The following is a 27151-nucleotide window of genomic DNA, read 5'->3' as shown; positions in this document are numbered from 1 at the left end:
CGTGTTCAAATGAAGCCTGTGCCGAAGCCTGTGTCAGTTGTCAGAATATCACATGACCACCGGCAAACGAGGCCCCGTTTCTTTGCAATCACGTGACTGCCTCGCTTTGTGATTCGACCGATTCGAATTTCAGAAAAAGGCTCGCGAAACACAGAGAGTGTTTTGTGTGACTGGGTTAAAAATGGAGCCACCAAAAAAGCGTAAGACATCAGCAATGTGGGATCATTTTGACATGATATCTCCCAATAAGGTAAAGTATAATGTAATCACATGGAGGGTGGATAGAATTATATAATATATAATATAAAAATATGTGTGTATGTATATATCCATAAATATATATACATAAATATACATATACATATAATTGTAAATATACAATTAGTATACATATTAATTAAAGAGAGCACAGATTTATGTAGACCACAATCAGGATAGATTTATTTCATTTATCTACACCCCGGGAATTCTGACAACCCTTAGAACACATACATTATCACAGTCGAATTGCTTTACATCAAATGACCAGCAGATGTCAGTGCTCCCAAATGAGGTGTTAAATGGGGCTTCGTTTGATCAGCCTTTAGGCGAAGCAATTGCACTGAATGAGTCGATACGTTCACGGGGCTTCGTCGCAACATCACTAATTGTGTATTTGATTTACTGAATTTAAAGTGTGTTCACCTGTCTCCTTTGTTGCACTTCCTCTGTCAGACCAGGAACAGCCAAACCTGGGCTGGAGCGGTCCATGTGATTAAATAGGGGGTTCACAGGGGAAGAAACCAAGTGTGGTAGAGTGGGAGGGGTGTTTTGTCTTTTGTGATGAAATGACCAGTATAAGTGTTTAAAAAGAAATATATGTGTGTGTGTGTGTGTGTGTGTGTCCCTTTTCTCTCATTGCTAACTACTAACTACATACTGTTAACTGATTAGTCATTCACTGGGTTCTCGCTGCCTGACGGTGCGTTTGGTGACATATTCTAAATAAAGTGTGAACTTTTAGACATGAGACAGATAACTGCAGGACAGAGTGACTGACAGTGTGCAGGTCCTCTCCTCCAGTGTGAGATAGACATGTTCAAAACAAAGGTTATACACAGCACTTGCACTCAGTATCTATGCACATTTATTTTTCATTTTATCAGTGAGTACATTTGCACATTTTGTAAGATGAAAATTTAATGATGAAGAGCTAAGCAGAGTAAAATGGTTAACACCTGTTAATAACTGCACAAAAATACACAGTGCAAAGAGGTTTTTCTAATATGAAAAGACGTCATTAAGTAGATAGGCAGAGCTTTATCATGGCTGGAGGTTGGATAGCTGCAGTTGTCTGATTATTAGCACTGAGGATGACGATTAGTGCTTGCTGTTGCCTTGCTGTGGATTTGCTGCTGACTCGATGTTGAGTTGCTGTTGTTCGAAAGCCTTCTGTGCCCATGGAAGATTCTGGCTCACGCAGATGTCTCTCCCTTTGGCATCAGTGATGCTGAAAAAAAACCAGCAAGAGAGTTCAGACTGGAAAAGTTTATTCAACATCACAGTCACAGAATGTACATTTCTCTCTGTCACAGTTCTTTGAAATGTAATGTCTGTTTACTTATTATCTTCATTGTTCTGTTTTTTCTTCTGGCTAAACATGTGGTGAGAACTCAGGTGAGGATCATTCCACTGACATGAACAGGAGTCAGAGTGAGGCAGAATACATACATAAATCCATTCTCATGACATCTGCTCGGAGTCTTGGTGACAGAGATGATCTGCCGTGCTGGTATTCGTCCCGTAAAGAAACCAAAGCAGCACTGTGCATGTGCTGTTCCAGACGCTGCGTTAGCTGGAAAAAAAAAAATCAAGGATCATTTAGCACAGTCATTTACTGACCTAAAGGCTGGTAACATCATGTAATTCTAAACAGAAGTGTTCAGTGCAGGAACACACTCTGAATCCTCTGAACTGAGTTTAATGAATCACTGCAGACTAAAACAATCAGGATACATTATTAAAACTGTATTTATACAGTCCTGCTATAGCTCTGAATTTGTACTGCACATGATGCACATTAGGTTCATTGGCTACTCTAAACTGTGCCTAGGTGTGAGTGTGTGCATGAGTGGTTGTCTGTCTTTGTGTGTCAGCCTGGCGATTGACTGTCGACCAGTCCAGGGTGAACCTCACCTCTCGCCCGTAGTCAGCTGGGATAGGCTCCAGCTCCCCGCGATCAATATATATAGTTGTTAAAATGTAAATTGTAATTTTAAAAAAATGTATCTGAACAGTTACCTGCATATAGAAACTCAGAAAAGAAATGTAAAAATTGGAGAGTGGTGGAAAAACTTAAGGTTTTATTATTTCTACAATGGCTCTGATTTTATATTTTGGATTTACAGAAACAGAAATCATCCTCATCATCAGAAATCAGAAATCAAAACAAAACAATTTACTGAAATGTTCAATGCTCAGAATCAGTGGTTCCAGCAGATCAATCTCCAGGTGAGTTGAAAGTTTTTAACACTGAGTTGAGCTGAAAGAAACTTTTTTTTTTTTTTTTTTTACAATCAAAACTTATTTGCGGTTTACCATTCACCCTGGATGTGAACCTGCTTAAAGTAATGATATGATAAAATGAAATAATCAAAGAAAAAGCAGAAACCAGAGCCCAAACAGCACTTCAGACTTACATGTGGCAGTAGAGCAGTAAACAGAGTAGCAGCAGCAGCCCCAAAGTGCAGCTGAGAGTCCTCATTGTCTCCACCGTAGAACTGACAATGCTCCTCTGTCTTTGCTGTGTCAAGTGATTAGCTTTGATCTCTATGTCTCTCACAGATGCTTATAGATTCTCATCTGCATATTCAGAGCAATTCTAGGAAAACTGTGAGGGTGAATGTCACCAGCTGAAAGGAAATGGCAGCAAGATTAAAATCCACGCGCCAAGCAACACTGCTGCTGCCTTATTTACCTTTTGGTAGAGAAAACACAGGACAATTAAGCTTAGACTTAGGTTTAGGTGTTAGGCTTAGTGTGATAGTTCAGGTTGTGGATGAGGTTGGGAAATGCATTATTTTATCAAAATTTACACAGTGTAACATCTCAGTTATTCTGAAACACAACAAAGAAATGACGGCATCTCACATCCTAAATTTAATCTAAACTTTTGACTCATCTCAAACCAGCTCCACGCAGTCTCAGTCTGGAGACTGTGCTGGTCTTTATCTGGTGAACCCACTAATCATTACACATTCTACTCAAAAAACACAGAGAACCAGTAACACAGCTCACTACATGAATGACATTTTTATTGAAGACAAAGTTTTTGCACCTTTAATCCTACAAAACCAGACATTTACGTGACAAAGCTGCTTTGAGTGTCATGGAGCTGATTGTAGACGTCCAGAGCCCACTGGAGAGACCCACGGACGCAGATCTGTCTCCTTCTGACAGTGTGGACTCTGTAAAACACACGAAGGAGACAAGTCAGCTCATCCACCTTCCTGTTTTTCTGATTTGATTTGATCTGATTCTTGAGGATCAAACTACATGAAATAAATACCAATATTATGTGAAGGCTTTGTCAGAGTTTCTCCTGCCAGACAGATGTTTTTTATTCCACAACTTTTTATTCCTTTTCTTTTAAGAATAAAATTACAAGTACAGTCTACATTTTGGACACACTTTCCAGTTAAATTATGGCCCCTGATGATTTCATTATTGTGGGCCTGATGCACTACATGCAACTGCTTCAGGTGTTTCCCAAAATAACATACTGTCGAAGAGCCAAAATGAGAGTAATACTCCTTCTATAATGATGCAGTTCTGGAAATAAGTTGAAATTCATATTTATATAAACACAAATAGTTTAAAACGTTTTTATCTACTTCAACTATTGTACCTAACCCCTGTAATGTTTTTAACCAAATGAAAGACGGTATGTTGTTGTAATGTGTGTTGTTGTGTGTGTCACACTACCTTTGAATGGCATGGTTAAACTTGCTGCAAATGCTGGATGCATGCGACAGAATGCAGGAGCTTGTGGATCCAATGACTGTGCACTTCCACAGCTTCCTGTCTCATCGTGATCAACACAAACACAAGCACTATGCCATTAGCATGCTCCTTTTATATCATCTGTTACAGCGTGTAGCTGTGCCCATTGTTTAAGAAAGCACACAAATTGTACACATCAGCTGATAGATGTCTGGAGATCAGAACATGGTTTGTTGTCCTGGATCAATAAATATGAGTTTCCTTGACAGACAGAAATTGTACAGCTGCTGTGTTTTCAGTCTTAGCAGAGAACAACAAAACGGTGTAGTAAAAACACTGTCCACGTGTTTTGGGGCCGCAGGTGTAAGAATGTTTATATAACTGTCTTTATATCTAGAACTGGTTTCCTCGCCCGTAGCTAATAACGCCATGAGGTTCCTACAGTGATACTTTCCACGGACGGTGAGTGGCGCTGTAGCTAATTTTTCTCTTGTGCTTACCTCCGGGAGTACTTCCGGGTTCTAATGTTTACAGCTGCTAGCATCGTTGAAACCACAGAGCTGTTTTCCTGGCTGATATAAAACCATCTTTCATGTAAAAACAACAACAACAACAACATGTACTTCAAGCGCTAGTGTTTATACACGGTCACGGTAGGCTATGCTACAAGGCTGCTTTGGTCACAACGTCAACTCCAGCTGGCAAACGTAGCATGCTCAGTCAGGCTGCTCAGGCTAACCTAGCTAGTTGAAGTTAACAGTTTTAAAACAGAAACGTGTTATAACGTAGAAGCTACAGTTTTCCAGGCAGTTGTGAGTTTGTGTGTGTGGGTGTTTATTTTACCGGAAACATTAAATGTAACCGCTGCTGTTTGTTGGTTTGCGTTTTTCTTGCTTTGGTAACGTAATGTAACTGTAAGTGCTGCTGCTACATGATGTGAGATGTGGTCAGCAGCAGATAGTGGTTAATGGGATAAAGTAATAAAGTAAAGGCAACGTATAGCGATAACGAATTAGCTCAGAGGTGGAGAGAACTGTTTAAGCAATTTATTTTTTTAAAAAAAGGTAACATATATTCTCACTGGAACTTTCATTACAAATCCTTACAGTGGCACAGGCACCAGACCTCCACCATCAGATCCACTGCTGCTGCTCCCAACACACAATAAACTATGAAGAAGAAAAGCAGACGTCCACGGTCATCTGAGAGTTCACGGCAGAGCAGCAGGACACAGATGACAGTGAGCGACAGTGAGGCAAAGAGGACATCTGGAAACCGAGGGAGACCTCGAAAGACCGTTCCTGTTACCACGGGGGATTTTTACCATGACAACGCTGCAACAGACAAGACCGCTAACTTAGACTTTAGTGGGACAGCTGCTGATGACACACACAAACATCCAGAGAGCAAGTCAAAATCTTCAGGTGAGTGGCTCAGTCCTGACCCTGATGTCTTTATTGCAAAGGCCTTAAGTCAGGTTTTGTAATCACACGTCTGACATTAACAAAGGCTGGTTTAATTTGCAGATTTTTGAATGGAGTTTGGTACAGTGTCATTTTCATTTAAGTAAAGAAATGAAGAGGTCCATGTAGACGTCCTTCAGTTCAACTCTCTTCTTTGACAGCTTAGAAGAGACTGATCAGTTTCCTTGCTCCACAGGCAGACTATCCACTGCTATCTGTCGGCTCTGCCATGGAAAGTTCTCTCCACGCAGCCTGCGACACGCCTTCAACAGGTGGTCCCAAGATTCCATCGATATCGTCGACAATGAGTCCGACGCCGTGGCCCAGTCACCGCTGTTATTCCACACAGACTTCCAGAGACTGGTCGGGGTCCAGTTGAACCGTGACCCCCGGTTATCAGAGTTTATCTGTAAGAAATGCCACGCCAAGTTCTACAAGTGCCACAGCATCCTGATCAGGTTTCTGCAAAGAGTCAACCTCCCACCAGTTGGGAAAGAGAACCTCAAAAGCCAGTGAGTCCAACTAAAAGATCGAACTTGGTGTGAATTTAAAATCGTGTGTGAACTGCAGGATTTTCAGATGTTCAGGAGGAAAATGTTTGTTTCTTTTTCAGGAAGAATTCAAAGTGTCCAGAGTCGCCAGTAAATCACGGTTCAATAAGTAAATAAAAACATTTCTTCTTTGATTTCAGAAATGACATAAAACATAAGCCGGGTTAACTGGCGGCATGAGTCTGTTGAGACATTCTGCTGTTTTCTTTCAGCACCACCGTCCTTTACCTCAGACCCTAAGTGCCTCCACAGTCTGGTGTCCTGGGCTCACCACCATGGAGAGGCCTGCCGCTCCTGCCCCGACCTGAAGGAGGTGCTGAAGGGCCAGTGCTGGGGCTCCGTTAAGGCCGTGTGGGGTTGCGTTGATGGTCACAGATACATCATGGACACTCAGTGCACCACGGCTGCTAACTCAGGGTACACGCTGAACTTTAGCAGTGGAGCGTTAGGGAGCGGCAATGGTGACGGAGTGATGTCAGAGGAGGAGGAGCTGGAGCAGGAGGAGGAGGAAGAGGAGCAGCCCAGCGAGAATAGACGGACCCCGGGAGCAAGTATGAGCACTCTGGCTCAGCACAGCGTGCCGGCAGTGACGGCACAGACTCAGAGCTCAGCACTGGCCGACTGGACCAGCAACACTGAAGGTGAGACTGTTTACAACTCATGTGATCCCAGAAAGAGTGAAGAGTACACAACCAGTACTGCCCGTTTCTCCCTTCTGAGGATCTGTGATGGATGTTGGCAGGTTTTTTTTTAATCTAGTATTGAATTCTTGAAATGGTTGTGCATTTTCTCAATTAGATTTTACAGGTCACGAGGAGCCGTTGTCCCCTGCTCCAGCCCAGCTGGAGGACAGGACCGCTGACAGTGATCTGTCTGACAGGTCAGTCACACAGCTCGTCTTATAACCACCAGCTGGTGGGACAATATCTCAAAACTTACTTTAAAGGCTGAGAAGCACAAGAAACTGTAATTAGATTAAGGCTGATAAAACCTAATATTATATATAAAAACTATAATGGAGAGTGTGTGTGTGTGTGTGTGTGTGTGTGTGTGTGTGTGTGTGTGTGTGTGTGTGTGTGTGTGTGTCCAGGGTCGTCTCTGAAGATGAGTTAGAGGAGAGCAGAAAAGGAGGGCTATCAGACGATGAGCTGTTCGAGCTGTACTCAGACAAGAGGTGGGTACAGATACTCTGCAGCAGAGGTTGTTTCCTCTGAGGGACTAAAAATGGGTTGCTGACAGAAACCAAGGACAGTTCTTAGTTCTGTCCCCCTCTCAGAGCTTGCAGGGTGACCGTCCCCAGCAAGAGAAGACGAAGCCCAAAGGCCCCAGAGGAGCCCAAAATCAAAAAGAAACCTGGGCCCAAACCGGGCTGGAAGAACAAGTTCAAACCTAAAGGGTACGAAGGCAAATTCATCACAACCTTAGTCTGAATTTTCTTAGATACACAACCTGCACTTCACAGTTTCATGTAAATTATTTCAGTTGGAAGCAGCAGATCATAGTTTGTTAAAATGATTTTGCTCCATGTTTTGTTTTAGTTAACAGCTGTAGCTCTTTACAGTCCATATGCATTAACAAACTACTGTTTCTGTTTTTATTTTCAGGGAGGAGCTGCCCAACATCTACAAGTGTCCATATCAGGGCTGTACAGCTGTGTACAGAGCTCCTGATGGTCTGAAGGTCAGAATTCACAGACCCTGACACCACATCACTGTTACTGAACTCACACCTCACCTCAGTTTCTACAATGACAGAGATATACCTCATATGGTGTAGATAGATAGATAGATAGATATCGACACCTGTATCTGACACCTGTTTTGTCATCTGATGGATTTTTAGAAGCACATCAAGGAGCATCACGAGGAGGTGAGAGAGCGACCCTGCCCTCATCCCGGCTGCAACAAGGTCTTCATGATCGACCGCTACCTGCAGCGACACGTCAAGCTCATCCACACAGGTGCGGTGGACAGTTTGCTTGTTTTATTAAGTCACGTTTGGTGTTTGTCTGAGCTCGTCCTAAAAGTCTGACCCCCTCTCTGTTTCCAGAGGAGAGGAACTACATTTGTGACCAGTGTGGTCAGACCTTCAAACAGAGGAAACACCTCTCGGTTCATCAGATGAGGCATTCAGGAGCCAAGCCACTGCAGTAAGTTCTTCCATCTTCACACTTTAACTGTTTAAACTGGGTGATGAGGGATCCAGCAGTTTAGTATTGGACTTCCATAAAGTTGATGGACTCAGAAGAAAGAAGACAAAAAACGTAAAACATATCCTGACTTCTGTAGTGTGGGCCAAAGTCCAAAAATGCTGCTCCCTATATTTCCCATAATTCAGTGCTGCAGCATCTTGTATTACAGCCTCCAGGCCTCTCTCAAACTCTGATGATTTCCTTTCTTTCCTGCAGGTGTGAGGTGTGTGGTTTCCAGTGTCGCCAGCGAGCGTCTCTAAAATACCACATGACCAAACACAAGGCAGAGGCCGACCTGGAGTTTGCGTGTCTGATGTGCGGGAAGCGTTTCGAGAAGGCCCACAACCTGAACGTCCACATGTCCATGGTCCACCCGCTGACTCAGGCTGAGGCTCAGAGGGGCAGCAGCCAGCAGCAGCCATACTCTGACCTGCACACCATCACGCTGACCGGGGAGGTGGTTCAGCAGGACCAGGACAGATGACGGCAGGGAGTCCAGGTCTAGCTCTGCTGCAGGGCTGCACGCACTGTGGGACAGGAACCCGTTCTGGGGTTTTCATCTCTGCACACTCAGCTGACGGACTGAGGTGGGTCCTGCTGTGTGGCTCCACTGTCCAATACAAGACACACGGACGACTTTTTCAGCAACTTAGCAGCTTTAGTTTAGCTTTTGTGTCATAGGAACAAAGTCACACTGTTGTTTTCTACACTAAGTTTTATTTTGTGGCCTGATGGCCAGTCCAGCTGTGGCACGGGGGGGTTGGGAGGGGCGGGGGGACCACAGAGTGCATTTCCTTGTTTCTTACAATATGCTGCATAATTTCCTGCCAGTCCTATGTTCATAGGTAGGCAGTTTCAGGAATGGTTGGCGAAGCTACTAATGATAAAAACCAATATATAGATAATTGCAGAGTGTAAATACATTGAATGGCTGTTGCTCATTCAATGAAACAGCCTGTTGCCTCAGTTTCAGATCTGACGGCCGGCGGACCACATGGAGCTTCACACACGTTTCAGTTTCACAGCTGAAGTTCACAGTAGCAGCCACATTTTAACGACTCATGATAACCTGCATACGTTTTAAGTCCTACAATGCAACATTCTTGTCATTTATATACATGTGAAAGCAGGTAATTGAGCTGTGCAGTGTCCTCACAGTGCAGACAGGCAAAATGAATCCCAACAAGGTGTAGTTCATTTTTTCTAGGTCACTGTTCTTTGTTAAATTATTACAGTGCTGAGGACTCTCTAAGAGTTTATCTCTGTATTGTAACAAACAAAAAGGGCTTCAGATGTACATGTGTAAAGTAGCGTGTTATGTACAAAAAGACGTAAATAAAATGTTTTTTTTTACAAAGCTGAGTGTCAACAGTTTTTTTAAACTTCATGAAAACAGTCTGAACAGTGAAGTGCTCTTTGATAAATATTACAAAGGACCACGTTTAGATGTGAAGTTGAACGACATCAGATCAAATTCAGAACCTACTGTGTCCTCAGTCACTGTCAGAGGAGACGAGTCTGCAGTAACCAGGTGTCTTCAGCCAGTCCCCTGGCCCCAGCATCAGTCCTCTGCTGTTCACAGGAAGTCCATCTCTGGGCTGAGGCTGTGAGGGCTGTGGAGCGCAGAGAGCGCCGCTGCCACTTCTGGGTCCAGGTCTGTACACTGGGACTCCAGCTGGACCAGGAAACCCAACAGAGACACCAGACAGGAAGGTGTGATGAAGGGAGAAGGATGAGTGAATGTTGTCAGTGGAGGATTTTAAGGTGAAGGGCAAAGCAGATGATGACATGTGTTGGTTACCTGTCTGATTTGGCTGGAGGACAGAGCAGCAGGAGACGACTGGGCGATCGCTCTGAGAAGAAACTGCTTGGTGTGGCTCAGAGTCCAGGAAGGCTCCGACTGATAAAAAACAGTTTATGTATTTGATTAGAGAACAAAGTGAGAGGTCTGAGTGCATCCCAACATGAACAGAAGGTACACAGCATCACCTGAGGCTCACGCACCTGCCTTTCAGAGGGCTCGGAGCTCGGTGTAGGCGTGTGTCCGTCCAGGAACAGCTGCAGCAGACTGATGTAGCAGAGGACGGCAGTATGAAGGAACCCTGGACCACACACAGCTCTCTGCAGCAGCTCAGCACTCTGCTGGAGCAGCAGGCTAAACACACACACACACACACACACACACACACACACACACACACACACACAAGCACATATGTTGTATGTATTCTGATGACTTCATGACTGTAACCACAGGAAAGATCTACGACCAGACAAAAGCTGGACATTTCCCTGTTTAGATTCATGCTAAATGGTAATGAAAACAGCTACGTTTGAATTTACGATACTGAGACAACCTCCGGAAAAACCCACCTGTAGAAAGCCCAAGGCATTAGCCGAATAAACTCCTCTGACGTCACCATGGAAACCGACCGATAAACACCTCGTTCTAGAGATGAGGAAAAAGATGCAGCACATCAGTTTCACACTGCAAAAATATACACAAGACAAAATCACTTCATGTCAGTTCTAACGTTTGATTTAATCCATCAGGCTGAACTGGTGACAAAGCAGATGAGCTGTGAGGGCAGTCACCGTACCATCTGATTTAAAGATGAGCAGCCAGTCTGCAGAGTCCACCAACACAGACAGAAGGTCTGTGCATAGACTCCTGGCTTTCTGATCACTGTTCTCCTACAGAAACACACAGAAACAGAAAACTGTTACTCCTTTAAGCTTTAAGCTAACCACATATGTGATGAAGTTTGACCTGAGGGAGGGTGGACTGTGTGAATGAATGTGCAGAAGCTTCAGATGATCTTAAAGGAATAGATCAACATTTTCAGAACTATGCTTGTTTACTTTCTTGACGAGAGCTAGACGCTGACACGCTTTCTGTGTCATTACTTTCATAATGGAATAAAAACGTCTCTTCCTTCCGTGGCTAACGTCTCTGTGTGTACGTTGTGTTTTCCACAGGCCTAATGTGTAATAATGAGGATCCTGGATAAACAAATCAGTGAGAGGTGTTGTTCTTCTCAGGCCTCGTGTGTCAGTGTGCACCAGGGTTTACTGACCCGTGCCGGTCCTCAGAGACAGACCTGCACATAACCTGTGGGTGGACATTGTTTGGGGCTGTACGTGGGCAGATACCTGAGGGTACAGGAGTGCTGACAGATGGTCGTTCACACACAGGAAAAGCAGAAAAACAAGAACCTGGAAGAAGAAATGAAACGGCAGCATGAAGCATGAAGGGAGCAGAACATGTGTATCAACACTAACTGAAACTCACTGTGCGTGAATGTTTTTGAATGGAAACTTTACTCTCACCTGTCGGTGCTGTTTGCTCCTCTCTGGGCGCAGCACCTTCAGGGCTGCAGTGACGCCCTGGTCGCCCCCCCCACGGCCTCGCCAAGCACAGTGCAGGCTGGACGCCAACAGCAGAGCTGGAGCCGCAGGCGGCGACGGGCCGTTTTCTAAACTGAACATCAGACAGAATTAAAAATCTACTTAGCGTGAGACAAGGCTGGGCGAACATGGATCCAGATGATCCAGAGAGGAGGGTCACATCGTTTTATCTCTTACACAAACAGTAAAACGTGTGAGCGGCGGCGTGGAGTGAGGCGGATCAGAGATTCAGAGGCAGACAGCGGTTCATGAGAAGGTGGTTTTACCTGTAAGCCCAGTGCTGACAGTCAGCGATGAGCTTCAGCTGCTCTGGCAGAGGCTGTCCATCACACAGACGACTCCACAGGGACAACAGCATGGGAGACAGACACTCCCACCAGTGCTACACACACACACACACACAGACATAATCATCATGAAAATGATGTCTGAGCCAACAACACAAAAACATTATCATTCTGATGAGAATGACTCAAAGTTCAGCTCAGGTGCTGTGTGGACAACAGACAACAGTACCACTGTGGAGGTCAGGAGCAGGGGACAATGAAGACCGATCTGGGACCAGGCCTTGTTGACTTCTTCCCTGGGACATCCACAGCATACACTGGCACATAACACACCCTGGAGAGGAAACACACACACACATGTACTCTTCTGATTCTGTCACTGGAGCTCTATGAAAAACAGTAAGACGTGTGCTGTAGCTTTTATTTCTCTGTGGACGTTAGCGAAGTGATTCTCACCCTCAGGAAGTGTGCTGTGACGTGGCAGGACATCAGGCCGGCTGGAGAACACACTTTCCTCTGAGGCACAAAAGGAGGAGCAGACAAACAGCTGATCAGATCTGAGAGAGAAGTGAATCAAAATCTGACAAGAAAACAAATTCACCATCTCACCTGATGCTGGTTGACATGTTCCATCAGCCTGTTACAGTCCAGAGTCGTCCTCCCTCCCTCAGACTTCACCTTAACAAACAGCACAGCTGGGAGAGCCAGCAGCACTCTGAGACACACACACACACACACACAGGATGGTGACGATACACAGAACATAGACAAACTGAGATGATCCACACGGTACGTCTGTGTGTGTGTGTCTGTGTGTGTGTGTACCTGTTCCACGTGCTCAGTGTGTGTTGCAGGCTGAGCTCAGAGCTGACACCGAGTGACCCTGAGCTTGTGGTAGAGGAGCATCTCTGACACACAAACTCAAACAGGAAGTCACACACCTCAGCTCTGCGGCTCCAGCTACCGGACAGGTTGGTCAGTTCCATCTCGTAGACCAGCTCCTGCACACACAATCAGTCCAAAACATCACACAAACGGTTTTCACACGTGTCAGATGAACTGAAGTTTACACACACACACCTGTAATCTGGACAGGATGTCCGGCAGACAGGTCCCTGTGTCCGACCCTGGGTGATCCAGCTTTTCCAGGCTCTGGTAACTGTTTATATAAAATATTTAGAAAAGTTTTTACTATTTTATTGCAGGAGGTTAAACAAAGGAAGAAACAGCTTCTGCTTCCTGCCTTTGTATTAAATCTCTTAAAGTCTTTCGGGCCAGCATCCATCCAGCTGCAGGTCAGTGTGCTGGTCTGAAACACTGGAAACTTACACACATGCTGATGCACACCTTCTGTAAAGTAACAGTTGTTGGACTTCAGCTGATTTTTAAGACTTTTAAAACTAAAGTAAAGTTAGTTCACTGAACAATAAGATGAAAACGCTTCAGGTGTCAGGTGTTAGTCATGCTGAACTCTGTTTCTACTGAAAAGATCCGACACAAACACACAAACTTTCACACAATCTATTACAGCTCAGTGTGTTTTGTAAGTTTGTATAAACCATTTACACACAAGGCCCCGTGCTCATGAAGATGCAGACTCACCTGCACTGCTGGTCCATGATGGCGCTGAGGAGGTGAGAACAGAGACGTTTCATGTCTCCTCCACAGCCTCCCTGCTCTTCTGGACGAGACCAGTACAGCTCCAGGCAGGCCCACCGCTGGTACTCATGACTACACACACACAGATGTCATTAGGTGTGTTGATTTTATTTCTATTGCATGTCTAATGGCACCTGTTAGAGTGTGTGTGTGTGTGTGTTTCCTGCCTTACCGTTCCGGGTCAGACAGCGCGTCTTCACTCCTCTGTACTCTGAGCTCATCAGCCAGCCATTCAGAGAACGACAACTTGACAAACATAAGAGTGAATGATTGTTGTGAATAACATCATCATACTGATTGCTCTCCTGAGTATGACACACCGTCTGTCACACTCTCTGAGCCGAGGCTTCGTTCACAGCAGGGACACAGACCAAACCGGTCTCCATCTTACCTGATAGCGTGGTGTGTGTTGCAGCTGGTGAAAAGCAGCGAGCCTCCACAGATAGCAGGCAGTCCTCCTCCAGGTGCTGCTGCCGTCTGTGGCACTGCTCCACAGCTCAGGCAGGTCCATCTCCTGGTGTTCACCCACCAGACCCTCAGCACTGATGGGACGCCTTCTGGCTTCAGGCAACAGTCTCGGGATGAGGTACAGAAGCTGAAACACAGACACACAATTACATGCAGTGTTTACGTAATATAACATCAGAATATAACAAGGTCTGCAGTCCCAGAACAAAGGAACGCACCAACACTGCTCTGTGGTGTCTGTGCTGATGGACAGAAGTCTGAAGAGGCAGGAACTGGCAGATATGATCCCAGGCTGCCATCATCCACCATCATCGTTTTTTTTTTTTTAAATAAAGCTAATGACATCATGGTAAGTGACAGGAGGTGATACCTTCTTATAGAGGCTGCTGAGAATGTGGTCCTGCTGCTGCTGCTGAGGCAGCGAGTCGCCTCTGCAGATCCCATAACACACAGCTGCAACACAAAACCTAGACAGGAAGAAGAAGAAGAAGAAGAAGAAGAAGAAGAAGAAAAAGAAGAAGAAGGAGTGTGAGTCACAGTTCCTGCCAAAGGCCATGATCACAAACTGGTGACACCACAACATCATCATCGTAACAAAGAACTCTCAAAGGACGTTTTCTTCAGGAAGTCTTTCTTCCGATCATAAAACAAATCTCACTTGACACAGAAGAGCATGTTGGAGCGTGTGCTGCAGACCAGCGCTGAGCTGAGAGCGTCTCCGACAGGTACCGGTTTGGGCAGAACAGGGGGGACCAGCTGAATCAGAGGACTGTGGGACATGGAGGCGTGGAGGTGGACCACAAAGGCTGCCAGGCCGAGCACGTGGGCAGCGCTCAGCGATGACCCCTTTGGACAGAGCAGGTTTGAAAAGCTGGTGAGTGAAGGCACTGATTTCACTGACACGGAGGAATAAAGAGGCGAAGCGATTTTAACGTTGTGTCGAATCATTTTAAACAAAACAATCCAGGAAAGACGAGAAACTCGGAGAGGATAACAGAGAGAGAGAGAGAGAGAGAGAGAGAGAGAGAGAGAGAGAGAGAGAGAGAGAGAGAGAGAGAGAGAGAGAGAGAGACGTGTTTATGAGCATGAATTCATGTACCTGGTTATGAAATAGGTCCCAGAGTCTGTGTATGAGGCTGGAGAGCAGCTGTGCGTTGCCAAGCAGAACACTGACAAACCTGGAGGCCCACGGGCTTTGTCTGAGGAGACAAAAAACATCTGGTGTTTGTGGACGGGCAGATGTGTACGGCCATTAAACACCTCTCTACACATCAGCGTGATTCTTTTCAAGTCCTGGCAATAATCAAACTCATCTGTTATTCTTTGTGAGACTTTAGAAAAACTCACTTATTAGGAGGGTTTGCTCGCGAGGCGTCCAACATGCACTGACAGAAGCTCCTCAGGATCATGCTGATGGCCTGAGAACATGAGGGAGAGACTGATGAAGGAATATAAACACACACCGATCAAGCTGAACTGGTGATATAACAACTTTAACAGGAAGAAGACAATGTGTTTCATCAGCACGCACTTTGACATGGAGCTCGGAGGACGGAGGAGCGTCCATGTGAAGTTTGATGACTGCTTGTCCAGTAAGCTCATCAGGACGGCCGGGGAAGATGACACCCAGTGTGTGTGAGGTCCTGGACAGCTGGGCCGACATCTCTGAGGACACATGACAAAACATGACGAGGGCTCAGTGTCAGACGGGGGGTGTGTTTGTGAGGCTGCTGACGTGGTACGCGACCAACAACAAAGTCTTACTCTGAAAGATCTAGACCCTGCTCTTGAGCAGCTGGGTTTGGGAACACACATGAAAAGTAGAGAACACGCACACTGTAGATACACAGTGCTTTATCTGAAAATCCCACAATGCAATTCCTGCTTTGATATCTGCCTACCTCCATCATTTCCATCAGCAACCAGCTGTGTGAGCTCCTGCAGCTGAACTTTCAGGACCTCCAGAGGATCATCACTGCTGTCCAAACACACAGCACTCCCTGGAAACACAACACGTCCACACACAACGCAGTGTAAATGTACCACCATCTATTTCCATCTCTTATACTGTCTAGATCTTTGTCATGCTAAGAAAAGAGAAATCACAGGGTGAATTCACACGGCTGCAGCCTGCTGTTGTGCACTGCTGTGTCTCAGATCAGAACATTTACTCATAGTGAAACATTTTTATCTGTGTAAAGCTGCTGAACTACAGGAAAACATCTCTGCAGCTTCAAAACTGCTGGTGGTCGAGGGAACATCATGAGTGATACCCACTGTCCTGCTGTCTCTGTCTCTGGCAAGACTCCACGTAAGATGAATACTGGGCAGCAGGGATCTTGTCTGCTCTGAATACAGAAACACATCAAAAGGAAATTACACAATCAGATCATCACAGATAAGCATTATTTGCATTGATGAGCAATCATTTTCTCTGACAGCACTGGTAGATCATAAATGGAATAAACAAGATAAAGTTAAATCACCTCACATCTGTAAAAACGGTGCATACAGATGTTTTAACACTGACAAAGACGAGTTACAGTGTGTACGTCTTACAGGCGTCTGACAGTAACTCACTTTTTCAAAGCCTCTATGAAATTCATCCGAGCATCAGCTTTGACAGGAAGCTGTAATGGAAAGACAGGTGAACCTGAACTTAAGCATGTGATACGAAGGCATCCTCTCCACTTGTTGGTTTATGACTGTGTGAGGTGAAGGTGCTCACCACTCTTGGCGTCAGCAGAGCAGGGAGGAACCGTGTCAGGAAATATGGCCTCCGGAAAATACTGCGAGAGGACACAGGGGTCAGTAACTTCTCCATGTCTCCTCCATGTATATGTATGTGTATGTGCTTGTGGTGAGCTGATAATCTAACTGTGTACCTGGCCTCCATGACTGTGGGAGAGATTCTTCCTGTGCTCTCAAACAGAGACACTGCCTTCTCCACATCCTGAGCAGCCTGACACTGGGGCTGCAGACACACAAATACCATACTGTTATTAACCCAACATTCACTAACCAATGATCCACATCTTAGATTAACCTAGTTTCATTATTACTTTGTGAAACTTTCTTCATCTTTCTTCCTTTGAGAATCTTTAGCAAATATATTAAATAACAAAAACATCCAAACAGACAAGAATGTGATGTTTTACCTAATATGAATTACTATAGATTCTCTACAGTCCCATCACACATTTCTCAGAGCAGACAGTAATTAAAAGACTCTGAGGAGGAGGAGGAGTAAACTCAGACTGTCGCTGGTCGTCTGATCTGTGTGAGAAGCCACAGCTCTGAGCGTCTGACTCAGCGTGAGGGAAGTTGTTTCTTAAAACAGCAAAGTTTGTTGAATTTTTCTAACCGAGCGAAACAAAGTGTTAACAGCTAAGACAGCAAAGCGTTTCTTGGTACCGTAGCTTTTAGTTATAAAAACCATGAAGTGCTCATGGTTGGCATCAAATGTCTGGTCAGACTCAAACTGAACCCATTTCATTTGTTTAGGCTCTGTTCTTACACCACTGCTTATAGAAAACATGTTTACTTTCCTTTATCATTTTTTCCTGGAGAATTGAATCAGCACCAGATATTTAAGTAAACTAACCACTGGGTGTCACTGTTACCTGCACTGCTGCTCCAACTGCACCAGATATATCCTCATATAAGCCCATGTCCTCCACTGACTCCTGCATGTACACACACACACACACACACACACAAATATAATCATTATGTTGTGTTTCAGTATGAAATATTGTACAGTAATGCTGTGTTGAAAACACTAAGTTTCACTCCTGCTCTTACCTTGAGGTCAGCCAGCCTGGTCTTGGCCAGAGAGATGTACTCCATCAGGAGGCTGCGATGTTTCACAGGTATGTACGGAGGGTGGAGGAGATGAACCTACCAGGTCAGAATGACAGTGAGCTTTAAAACTCAAAGCTGGGTCATCACAGCAGGGTACACTGTAGATATATAACAGCTGTTCATTGCTTGGTATACTATACATGTGTATGTTTTATACACTGCTCAAAAAAATGAAAGGAACACTTTGAAAAAATCGTGCCAGACATTTATACTATCTATCTATATGGACTGGGTAACGTGTTAGGAATGAAAGGATACCACGTCATCGATGGAAATGAAAATGATCAACCTACAGAGGGCTGAATTCAAAGACACCCTGAAAATCAAAGTGAAAAAACGATGCAGCAGTCGCTGACCTGCCAATTCTGGTGTTCTATGGCAAATGTCAATCGAGCTCCATGGTGCCGGGCCCTCAAGCTGCCCTCATGAAGTCTGTTTCTGACTGTTTGGTCAGAGACATTCACACCAGTGGCCTGCTGGAGGTCATTGTGTAGGGCTCTGGCGGTGCTCACCCTGTTTCTACTTGCACAAAGGAGCAGATACCGGTCCTGCTGATGGGTTAAGGATCTTCTACGGCCCTGTCCAGCTCTCTGTCTCTGTAACTGTCTGTGTCCTGGAATCTCCTCAGTGCTCCTGAGACTGTGCTGGGAGACACGGCAAACCTTCTGGCAACGGCACTGACCCGAGCCAAATGCAAAACTAGTGAAATAGATGAGGATGGAAAAAATGTCAGTGGCCTCCACCTGTAAACCCATTCCTGTTTTGGGGATCGTCTCATTGTTGCCCCTCTAGTTCACCTGTTGTTAATTTCATTAACACCAAAGCAGCTGAAACTGATTAACAACCCCCTCTGCTGCTTAACCAGATCAACATCCCAGAAGTTTAATTGACTTGATGCTGTACTCTGATTAAAAAGTGTTCCTTTAATTTTTTTTTTGGAGCAGTGTATATTTCCTGATCTAAAAGGAAATATATAATGAATGTAATGTACGGGATCTAGCAGAAACCTGCTGAAAGTCACCTTGAGGTACTGTGGGGGTTCAAAAGGAACCAGGTCAGAGAGGAACTTCAGCAGGAACACCAGAGATTTCTTACTTGTTGCATGGTGACTACTGCCACCACCAAAGGACATCTAAAAAAACAGGACAGGGCACTTTAAGGCAGAATATGTGATCTTCATCAGTGAACAATGTCTGTGCAAAGAACTCTTACCTGCTAAAAAACACTGTGTCAAGTTGTTTTAGGAAATTACTGAGACTTTTTAAAACATCAAAATATGTATCTGTGACCCGAGGATTTGTGTCTTTAGTATGAATCTATGTGCTTTGGACTGAGTCCCACAGGAGGGAAGTCGGGAATGTTAAGAAAGGGACTAAACACACAGTCGGCTTTGTTCTTAGCATGCAGTTTGTTGACATTAAGAAAAACAGTAGCACAATCCTGATCCTTCAGGAGACCCTCTTTGGTTAAAACCCCGCAGCTGAAAAACTGATATGAAACCTTGAACCAGTCGCTGTAGGAGGGGAAGATGCCGGTTCCCTCCAGCGCTCCCTGTCGAGCCAACAAGAAGGCGGTTATCATGTTCTCTAAGTCATAGCCTTCAAACGCAGAGCTCAGCAGTCTGGACAGCAGCTCTGATGGAGGCACAGAAACATAAGAGACATGACAAGCTTTTAAACACGGAGGTTAATACGACTGTACAACAACTAAAACAACTACAGACAATAATGGAGGAAGCATTTCAGCATTTTTTCTTCTTTCAAAACGGTCAAATTTATTTATTGCTCAGTCGCTCCCTGGTGTTTACCTCTGAGGCAGGGCTGGGCACAGGGGTTGTACACCAGCAGAGTGGACAGGAAGCACAGGACGTGTTTCCAGTTGACCTCGTGCGTTTCCAAAACCTGCTGCAGGTGACGCAGCAGCAGCTCCACGCTGAAGATCACAGCCAGCTGTGACGGAAACACAGCAACAACACAGACGAGTCACTGTTATTTCCACCGCACCACGCTCCACCAACCACAGGTGGAGCTGACTGACAGACTGACGTGGCTAAAACATCATTACAGAAATCAGGGCTGCAGGCCATATCCCTGAGAGTGAGGCTTGTTGATGCTGGTATGATGTGCAGATTCACTTAATTATAATGTTCTAACAGTCTGTCAGTCAGAAATCTGCCGATGGAAGTGAAATCCAAAGGCAAAGCACTGAGGATATTTTATGAGAAGCCAGAAAACAGTTTAACACACAGTTACATATACATTCATCACATATACGTTGGTTACATATACCCTCTGCTGTGTGAAAAGCCATTTAAAGCTCGGCAAACTTAACTATATGTGAAGTTTAACAAACCCTGTTAGATAAAACATTTACCTTACGGAAAAGAGACGTCAACAATGGACTGGATTTAGCAAACGTCCACTCGTTCTGCAGCGTGATGGCGTCTGACACTGAGAAAACATGCTTTATGAGGATACTTCTATCAAAGTCCCATTTCTGACCCCATTTAACATTCTACCAAGATGAGTGCAGGCTTTGTGTTAACATCATCAAACAAAAGCTGAAATGGTCCATAGCTTGTCTTCACCTGTCAGCTGAGGCTTGTACGTGAGTGTCTGTGTGAGGGAGTGAGTGAAGAAACGCTGAAGGGCTGACGCTGATGCTGAGACTCCACACAACGAAGCGTCAAATATCTGAATCCTGCACAAAACACAGGGCAGAGAAGTAAGAAGCAGAGACACCCACAGTCATATATATCCTCAGTACTAAGCAGGACAAAAGCAGCTCAGCTGTCCTTCATGCTACTGACCACAGCGTTCATTTACATATATGTTTGGTTTCCATGTGTGAATGAACAGCTCAGTGCTGCAGACAGGCCGAAGTGGCTGTGACTCAGCGTGTGAAGCAGCATGCAGGCCGAGCAGAGAGGGCCGCTTCCTGTTTCTGTGCCACTGTTTCAGGCACAGTCTGATCACAGGTGCCAGGTGCATTGCTTCAGCATTTCAGGACCAGACAAGCACCGTGGAATTTTTCACACTTCGGTGCCAGAGTTCACTGAGAGCTGTGCAGGACGGGGGGGAAAAAAAATAAAATCACCCAGTCAGCTGCTGTCCTGCTGGATTACAGTGTCCTGAAAAAATGTGGTGAAGATACCAGAGAGGTTCAACAAGTCTGCACAGGAAACCCTGAGAGGGTCGTCTTTTCCAGTTAATCATCTGCAGAAGCAAATGAAGCTGAAGTGCACATGAACTCAAAACCCAGACAGCTGAGTGTAGAAATCATCAGCTGGAACCACAAAGCACAGCTTCCTGTTGCAGCACGGCGACAGCAGCTGAAGACGGTGCGTCCTGACTCATTTTTACATGCATGTTTGCTCCCATGATAAGTCACAGGCCAGTGACCATGTAGGTATTTACCAGCTGCTCCAGGAAAAAAAAAGTCTTATCCAGTATTAGCTGAGCGCTTTCAAAAATCCAGTGTGAAGACACTGTCCTGATACTATGTCTGTGTACTGTGTCTGTGTCCATGGTGCAGACTTCAGACACACTTCATGTGTCCCTTTAAATGATTTTAAGCTATTTATGCAGACTGGCACACGTTCTGGGACATCTGCAGTGGTTATTTCTTATAATTAAATATTCTCCCTGAACATTGCCAAATATCTGTGTGTGTTCTCTGTTGTGTCTTGCAGTTGCAGCCTCTCTCTATCTGAGCACATAAAGGTTAAAAAGACAAATATAAAACAAAGAACCAAAGCTCAGCTCCCGCTCCAGCAGACTGCAGCGTACGACTCTTGTCCACAGTGTCTAGAAGCCCTGAGAAATAAAGGCAGAAAATAATGAAATGTTAAAAAGGAAGACAAAAAAAGGAAAGTTTTAAAATTAGAAATCTTTGCAGCTAAAGAAGTAGAAAATAGCTTTCAGGGTCCCGAGGTGTGAATCAAAGTACTTTACTAAATATTTCATCAGCACAGCACAGGGTAAGTGGGACAAGAGCATGTAGACTCACAGAAGAGCATTTCATCGAGTACGGAGCAGCAGAGCAGGGAGATCCTCCTGTCTGGACCTGCAGGCTCGTGGCTCAGCTCAAAGCCAGATCCCACCAACACTCCAACTACCACTGAAACACACAGCTCTTCTGAGCTTTATCCTCAGCAGAGAAGACACTCAAAGATCAACTTCACTTTTATCACATGTACTTGACAATAGGAGTGAATATTTTTTTTATATCTTAGTTGGTTTCAGTTAAGACACCAGACGTTTGCAGTAGTTTATTACCTTTGAACTGACCCAGTCCAGCTGTCTCTCCCGGTTGGTTAAGCTAACTTCTGATTGTGTTCTGTACTGTGTGTCTCATTGTCTCATTGTGCTTTTATGTTTATCTGTTTATTCCTCCAAGAAGCACGATGACGACAACTAGATGAGAGAAAGAAATGTGTGTCCTTACATGACATCACTTTCTGTTGAACTAGTCTGGTGTCCTCTTCTCCCTGTGGAGGTGTCCAGCTGCACAGAGCCTTCAGCTGAGACACCAACCAAAGCCTCAAGCCTTCATCACTGAATGGACAAAAGCAACAAGAGGGCAGGAGTCAACATTCATTTCCTGTAGAAAGGTGTCAGCCATGCTTGTAGCTTTTCTAATTTTCATGAGCTGTGAGTGATGTGGAGCTCCTCCTTTGTTGTGTTTTAGTATTTAAATGTTAACATTAAGTGTTAAATATGTTTCCTGTAGCTTAAAAAAAGGACTTTTCTTTTTTTCTATAAGCTTCAATAAAAATACTGATCCCAGAGCTGTGGCATTAATCCCTGGATGCTCGACCAGCTCCACAGCAGCCGACCTCGATGCACGACAACAGGACACAGTCTGATTAAAACTGGATACAAAACAAATAAAGAAATAAGTCTTACTTCTCTAAAATGTACTTCAGAGTGAGGATGTCGTACAGCTGGAGGTGGTACACCACCTCCAGCTTGGGTAGCCTCTGTAAAAACACCACATTAGATATTACATTTACTGCATCCGCCCTACTGTGAAAGAAAGTCAAGCTGAGTGTGTTTTATTTTTCGTTGTATTATCAAGCTGTTTCATCTGAGTCACAAATGATAATTAATACTGAGGGAAATTTCCTGTAGTGGCAGTTTAGCCCTGCTGAAACACTGGGAATGAAAATCCTGAAAACATGCATTGAACTTAATGGAATTTCAAATTGTGGGAAACCTCATGAGAGGTAAATACAGGCAGGCAGTGTGTGAGCCTGCTATGATAACACATACGCACACATTCAGACACACACACACCTTATCTCTCCTGTACTCCTGCCAGAGCAGCTTGGGGCAGAGGGCTCCCTGTGACAGCAGCTCTTTGCTGGACTCCAGCAGGACACACAGCTGGACCTGGAGGAGACAGGAATGGGATTTCATGTACAACATGCTTTCTGTACCATGAACACGACTCCTGCATTAAGCGAGACAAAACTCAGGGTGGAGATTTCTGTGGCTGCTACTGTAGCTGAACAGTGTTAAACCACAGTAACAATCAGCCAACTGATCTGTAGCACATTGTCTGTTAGCCAGTCCTGAGATACGCCACGTGTCCTAAATAAGCAATATTTTTTTTCATGAAGGTTGTGACTGAATGCTCACCTTGGATTCATGACACAAAGTAATGCAACACCAAATCCTGCAGTCAGATACTCACTCTCTGAGAGGAAGTGAGCAGCTCTCTCCTCTTGTCCTCGTCCTCCTCCTCTTCTTCAGTCCTAGTGATCTCCATCAGTCTCTGCAGCGTCGTCTTCACTGACAGCACCGCCACCGGGACACCCAGCTGCGTGGCCTGACGCCTCAGCTCACACACTGTCCACAGGTAACACAACACATGCCGCAGTTCATAGCATCTGACTTCATGTCAGAGTCAGGCTGACAGTATGTGACATATTATTTTTTTAATCTGCTGTCCCTGGACGCATGTTACAGAGACATACTGAAATTACAAAGTTACTGAGACTACAACTCTAAAGGTGTGAATGTGAGTGTGAATGGTTGTCTGTCTGTGTCAGCCCTGTGATACACTGGTGTCCTGTCCAGGGTGTACACAATGTCAGCTGAGACTGGCTCCAGCTCCCAAACAACCCTAATGGATAATCGGTATAGCTAATGGATGGATGGACCACAGAGACTTATAATACAAAACATGCAAAACAATAAAATAGGACATTAATGTCAACATAAGACCACACAGTGCCGCTTTGAAACATGCAAAGCAGGAGCACAAACATAAAAGCCTGCACAACATGTAAAAAACATATTTCCATCTGACATAATAAAAACAAAGCAGACATGCATGCAGGTAGAGGTATGTGAGGACAGACTGGCAAAAGCAAGACAGCAACAGAAGACGAGAGACAGCAGGGGAAGTTCATCACAGAAACACTGAGGACAATAAGATGTAACTGAGTTTTAGTGCTTGTGTGAATGCAGACTGGCTGAAAGCACTTCTACTGCAACTTCCTCTGCTGCACCTCCCGTGATCTGATAATGCAGCTGTTATTGTGTTGACAAACTGTGCAGAGGAGAAGGCAAACATCTGCATATTTAATCATGTTTTCCCAAATGAACACATTATACATTTCTAATATTGGGCAATGATGAAAATTTCTATTTTAAGTGTTTGTCTATACAAAGCCCACAGTAGTTTTAGAGTAGAGGCTCCACACTACAACTGTTTGTCTTGGTGAAAAACATGTATATGGTTATTTGAGGTATTGAGGTTATTTCTGAGGGATTGTTTCGAACACTCACCCAGCAGTGACCCTGCAGCGGCAGATGAGATGCCTTCAGACGCTGCTGGTTTCTGCTCTCCACTCTGAATGCAGACCTTTTTGCACGGCTCCAGATTCTACAAAAAGTGTGAAATATCCAGTAAAGCATATCAATAACATGCTAATGTCAGGTCACCAAGCATTGAATGTGGACATATCTCTTCACTGTTCTCTAACTAGTTCTCTAACTAGTTCTCTAACTAGTTCCTAGCACAAGTAGCACAGATGTACTGCTGAGGAGATTTGAGGCTGAAGTTCATTCTGCAGAGTGATTCACCCAGAAGCACTTGTTCCACTAGTATGGTTTGATGGTAAAATGTGATCATTATAAGGGTTTAAAGTTCCTTCACTGGCTTCCTTCTCTGTCCTGAGGTGGCTTCACTCACCCCGACCTCCCTGAGCAGACTGCAGAGGTTCTGCTGCTGTTCCAGCAGCTGGATCGCTGCTTCCTGCAGCCACTGACCATCTTCCTGCTTCGGCCTCTTCACCACACGGCTGGCTGGGAACACAACAAGAAAAAAACATAATGTTTAAAAGTTTTCAAAAGTTCATATGGACGCAGTTTCAAGATATAGGAAGCTATAGCAAAAAAGCTAAGCTAGTTGTAAAACCTAGGATTAGATATTAGATATGTGACATAACGTATTTAAACACAGACACAATTATATGTATCTACATGTACTTTTAGTAGGTTATTTTGCTGAAAGAAATGTAAATGGGGACGATTCTCTATTAACGTTCACGCCAAACTCCACTTAAAAAACTGTCAGTTTAATATATTCATTCTAACAGCCGACAAACTTCAGTCACATAACGTGAAACAGGGAGAATGTACTAAGGTGAACCTCGCTCAGCTTCATTTTAACTGTGTTTCCTCTTCAGGCTGTATTCACATATTGTTCAAGACCACGCACCATAAATAATTAAGTTAAATTAGTCCAGCTGACAACTCACCGAGGAGACTCGACAGAGTCCTCTCCTGAGAGACCGGTTCACACGATGCGCTCACTGACATTTTACTTTGGCTGAATGTTTAAAAAAAAAATCTTCGGCAGAAAGTCCGCGTCTCGGCCACTTAACATTTAACACATTCAAATTAACACATTAACGGTGTTTTAATTGCGCTTATTGGCTGCATTCACCCCCGGTTTGTTTGTTCAAGCTGCCTCTACGCTGTCATGTTTCTTCTTATCCTCCATGTTTTCCCCTCGCGCTCTTCTTTCCCATTGGTCCGTTGTACAGCCAATCAGGATGGACCATTCGTTCCCGGGACAAACATGAATCATCGCGGGGTTTTAAAGTCGCCAAGTATCTGTGTCAGTTTCTGTGTTAAAGCTGATAAAACTGTTTTCTGAATTTATTTTTTTTTAATTCACTGTATGCGTGTTTTGTTTGTTTACTCAGTTGTTAAAAATCTTTAGTTGTTGCGTTCAAAGAGAGTTTTGAATGTTGAACTAATTACTTCTTTTACAGGGAAGTGACTCAGTAAGTAGGATACTGCTGACAGTGTCCGTGAACTCGTTGAACAACATTATCAGAGGGGGACAATCGAGACAGAACCACGTGTGAAACTTAACCTGAAGTTTTGTTGTGTTTCCTCTCCCTTGATACATTGCCATAGAGAACAGGAGCATCGGTTTACTGTACCCTGATGTGTCATGGCAACACCTCTGCGTTGTATTTTATTGTCCTGCACTGTTTTGTTTTTACTTATTCTTCAGTGTAAATGTTAACACCATGTTAAATCAGCTGATCTGTGTTTAACAATGTTAAATGAAGCTGTTTAATAAATATATCTGTTTAAGGAAAACTGGATTCCTGAAAATTATATTACTATTATATTCCAGTCTGTCAGTTACATTATGGGACAGCATAGTCCATGAGCACGACAAAGAAAATCTGAGTATGTGCTGAGGTATTTAAAAGTATGTTGTCACTTTATTTAGTCATTTTTGCCATTTGAACGAGTTACAGACTATAGACACAACACTGATACGTACAATAAATCAGGATGTGGGGCATGCGAGGACAGGTGTGGCTGCAGTGTAAGCCTCCCCCCTTTTCATAAAATGGATCTGACCTGATTTTAAAAGCCTAAAGGATTGTCTCATTGTGCTGTGACGTGCAGCAGCTCATGTTTACTCATAACTTAAGCTATCGGTGAGGCTGTTAAAAATGTTGAGAAATAATATTTTAATAAGATCCATCAACCTTTGAACAAAGGAGATTTTGACTCACGTCAGGTCTTGCATGTATGTTTGTATGCCACACCTTGACTGACCATGACTGTACGGCAGCAGGCTCCATCTTGTCCTTGCTGTGTTGGAGTGAGGATCCTTCCTCTCAGTGTGCAGAGTGCTCCTTTCCCCTCAGCCACCCATGTATTTTCTGGACTTCCCAGCTTTATTGCAGCAGGCAGAAGGAAAACCGTCTCATGGGAGCCAGTGAAAGGAACTCATGAA

General features: G+C 44.4%; 3 protein-coding genes across 5 annotated transcripts; 1 reads left to right on the top strand and 2 right to left on the bottom strand.

Moving 5' to 3' along the window:
- Positions 1-1109: 1109 nt before the first annotated feature.
- On the bottom strand, positions 1110-4525 carry LOC121181915 (C-C motif chemokine 3-like). Its single transcript, XM_041038144.1, has 6 exons — positions 4482-4525; positions 3345-3446; positions 3234-3238; positions 2679-2729; positions 1711-1834; positions 1110-1489 (listed from the first exon to the last, which is right to left on the bottom strand). Exons 1-6 carry the CDS (start codon positions 4523-4525, stop codon positions 1360-1362), a joined length of 456 nt encoding a protein of 151 aa, XP_040894078.1. The 3' UTR covers positions 1110-1359.
- On the bottom strand, positions 3302-25887 carry LOC121182255 (Fanconi anemia group A protein). Of its 3 annotated transcripts, XR_005894102.1 has the most exons (43): positions 25644-25887; positions 25076-25188; positions 24670-24766; positions 23570-23724; positions 23170-23265; positions 22780-22853; positions 22319-22428; positions 21881-21991; positions 21624-21687; positions 20460-20572; positions 20246-20322; positions 19680-19821; positions 19373-19506; positions 18894-19004; positions 17813-17908; positions 17632-17694; positions 16894-16982; positions 16737-16797; positions 16589-16638; positions 16286-16356; positions 15910-16008; positions 15540-15673; positions 15356-15426; positions 15108-15207; positions 14667-14854; positions 14379-14475; positions 13932-14135; positions 13713-13786; positions 13484-13612; positions 12962-13040; positions 12707-12882; positions 12491-12596; positions 12338-12397; positions 12111-12215; positions 11861-11976; positions 11517-11667; positions 11340-11402; positions 10787-10880; positions 10560-10635; positions 10176-10341; positions 9988-10086; positions 9673-9861; positions 3302-3446 (listed from the first exon to the last, which is right to left on the bottom strand). XR_005894102.1 is itself a non-coding variant. In XM_041038669.1 (42 exons), the coding sequence occupies exons 1-42, from the start codon at positions 25702-25704 to the stop codon at positions 9763-9765; spliced, it is 4374 nt and encodes a 1457-aa protein (XP_040894603.1). In that variant the 5' UTR covers positions 25705-25887; the 3' UTR covers positions 9529-9762. The 3 variants fall into 3 exon arrangements, 2 of the variants coding, with proteins under 2 accessions (XP_040894603.1, XP_040894604.1); XM_041038669.1 differs by lacking the exon at positions 3302-3446 and having other exon boundaries at positions 9529-9861; XM_041038670.1 differs by lacking the exon at positions 3302-3446 and having other exon boundaries at positions 9529-9861; positions 10191-10341.
- Positions 4494-8670, top strand: znf276 (zinc finger protein 276). The gene is made up of 12 exons (XM_041038671.1): positions 4494-4634; positions 5090-5405; positions 5641-5956; positions 6058-6104; positions 6208-6636; positions 6794-6875; positions 7086-7169; positions 7272-7391; positions 7600-7675; positions 7838-7955; positions 8045-8144; positions 8403-8670. Exons 2-12 carry the CDS (start codon positions 5153-5155, stop codon positions 8668-8670), a joined length of 1893 nt encoding a protein of 630 aa, XP_040894605.1. The 5' UTR covers positions 4494-4634; positions 5090-5152.
- Positions 25888-27151: the final 1264 nt, after the last annotated feature.

Source organism: Toxotes jaculatrix, chromosome 5 (genome assembly GCF_017976425.1).
Source record: "Toxotes jaculatrix isolate fToxJac2 chromosome 5, fToxJac2.pri, whole genome shotgun sequence".
Classification (NCBI taxonomy): Eukaryota; Metazoa; Chordata; class Actinopteri; family Toxotidae; genus Toxotes; species Toxotes jaculatrix.
This window is presented reverse-complemented; position numbering and strand designations above follow the sequence as displayed.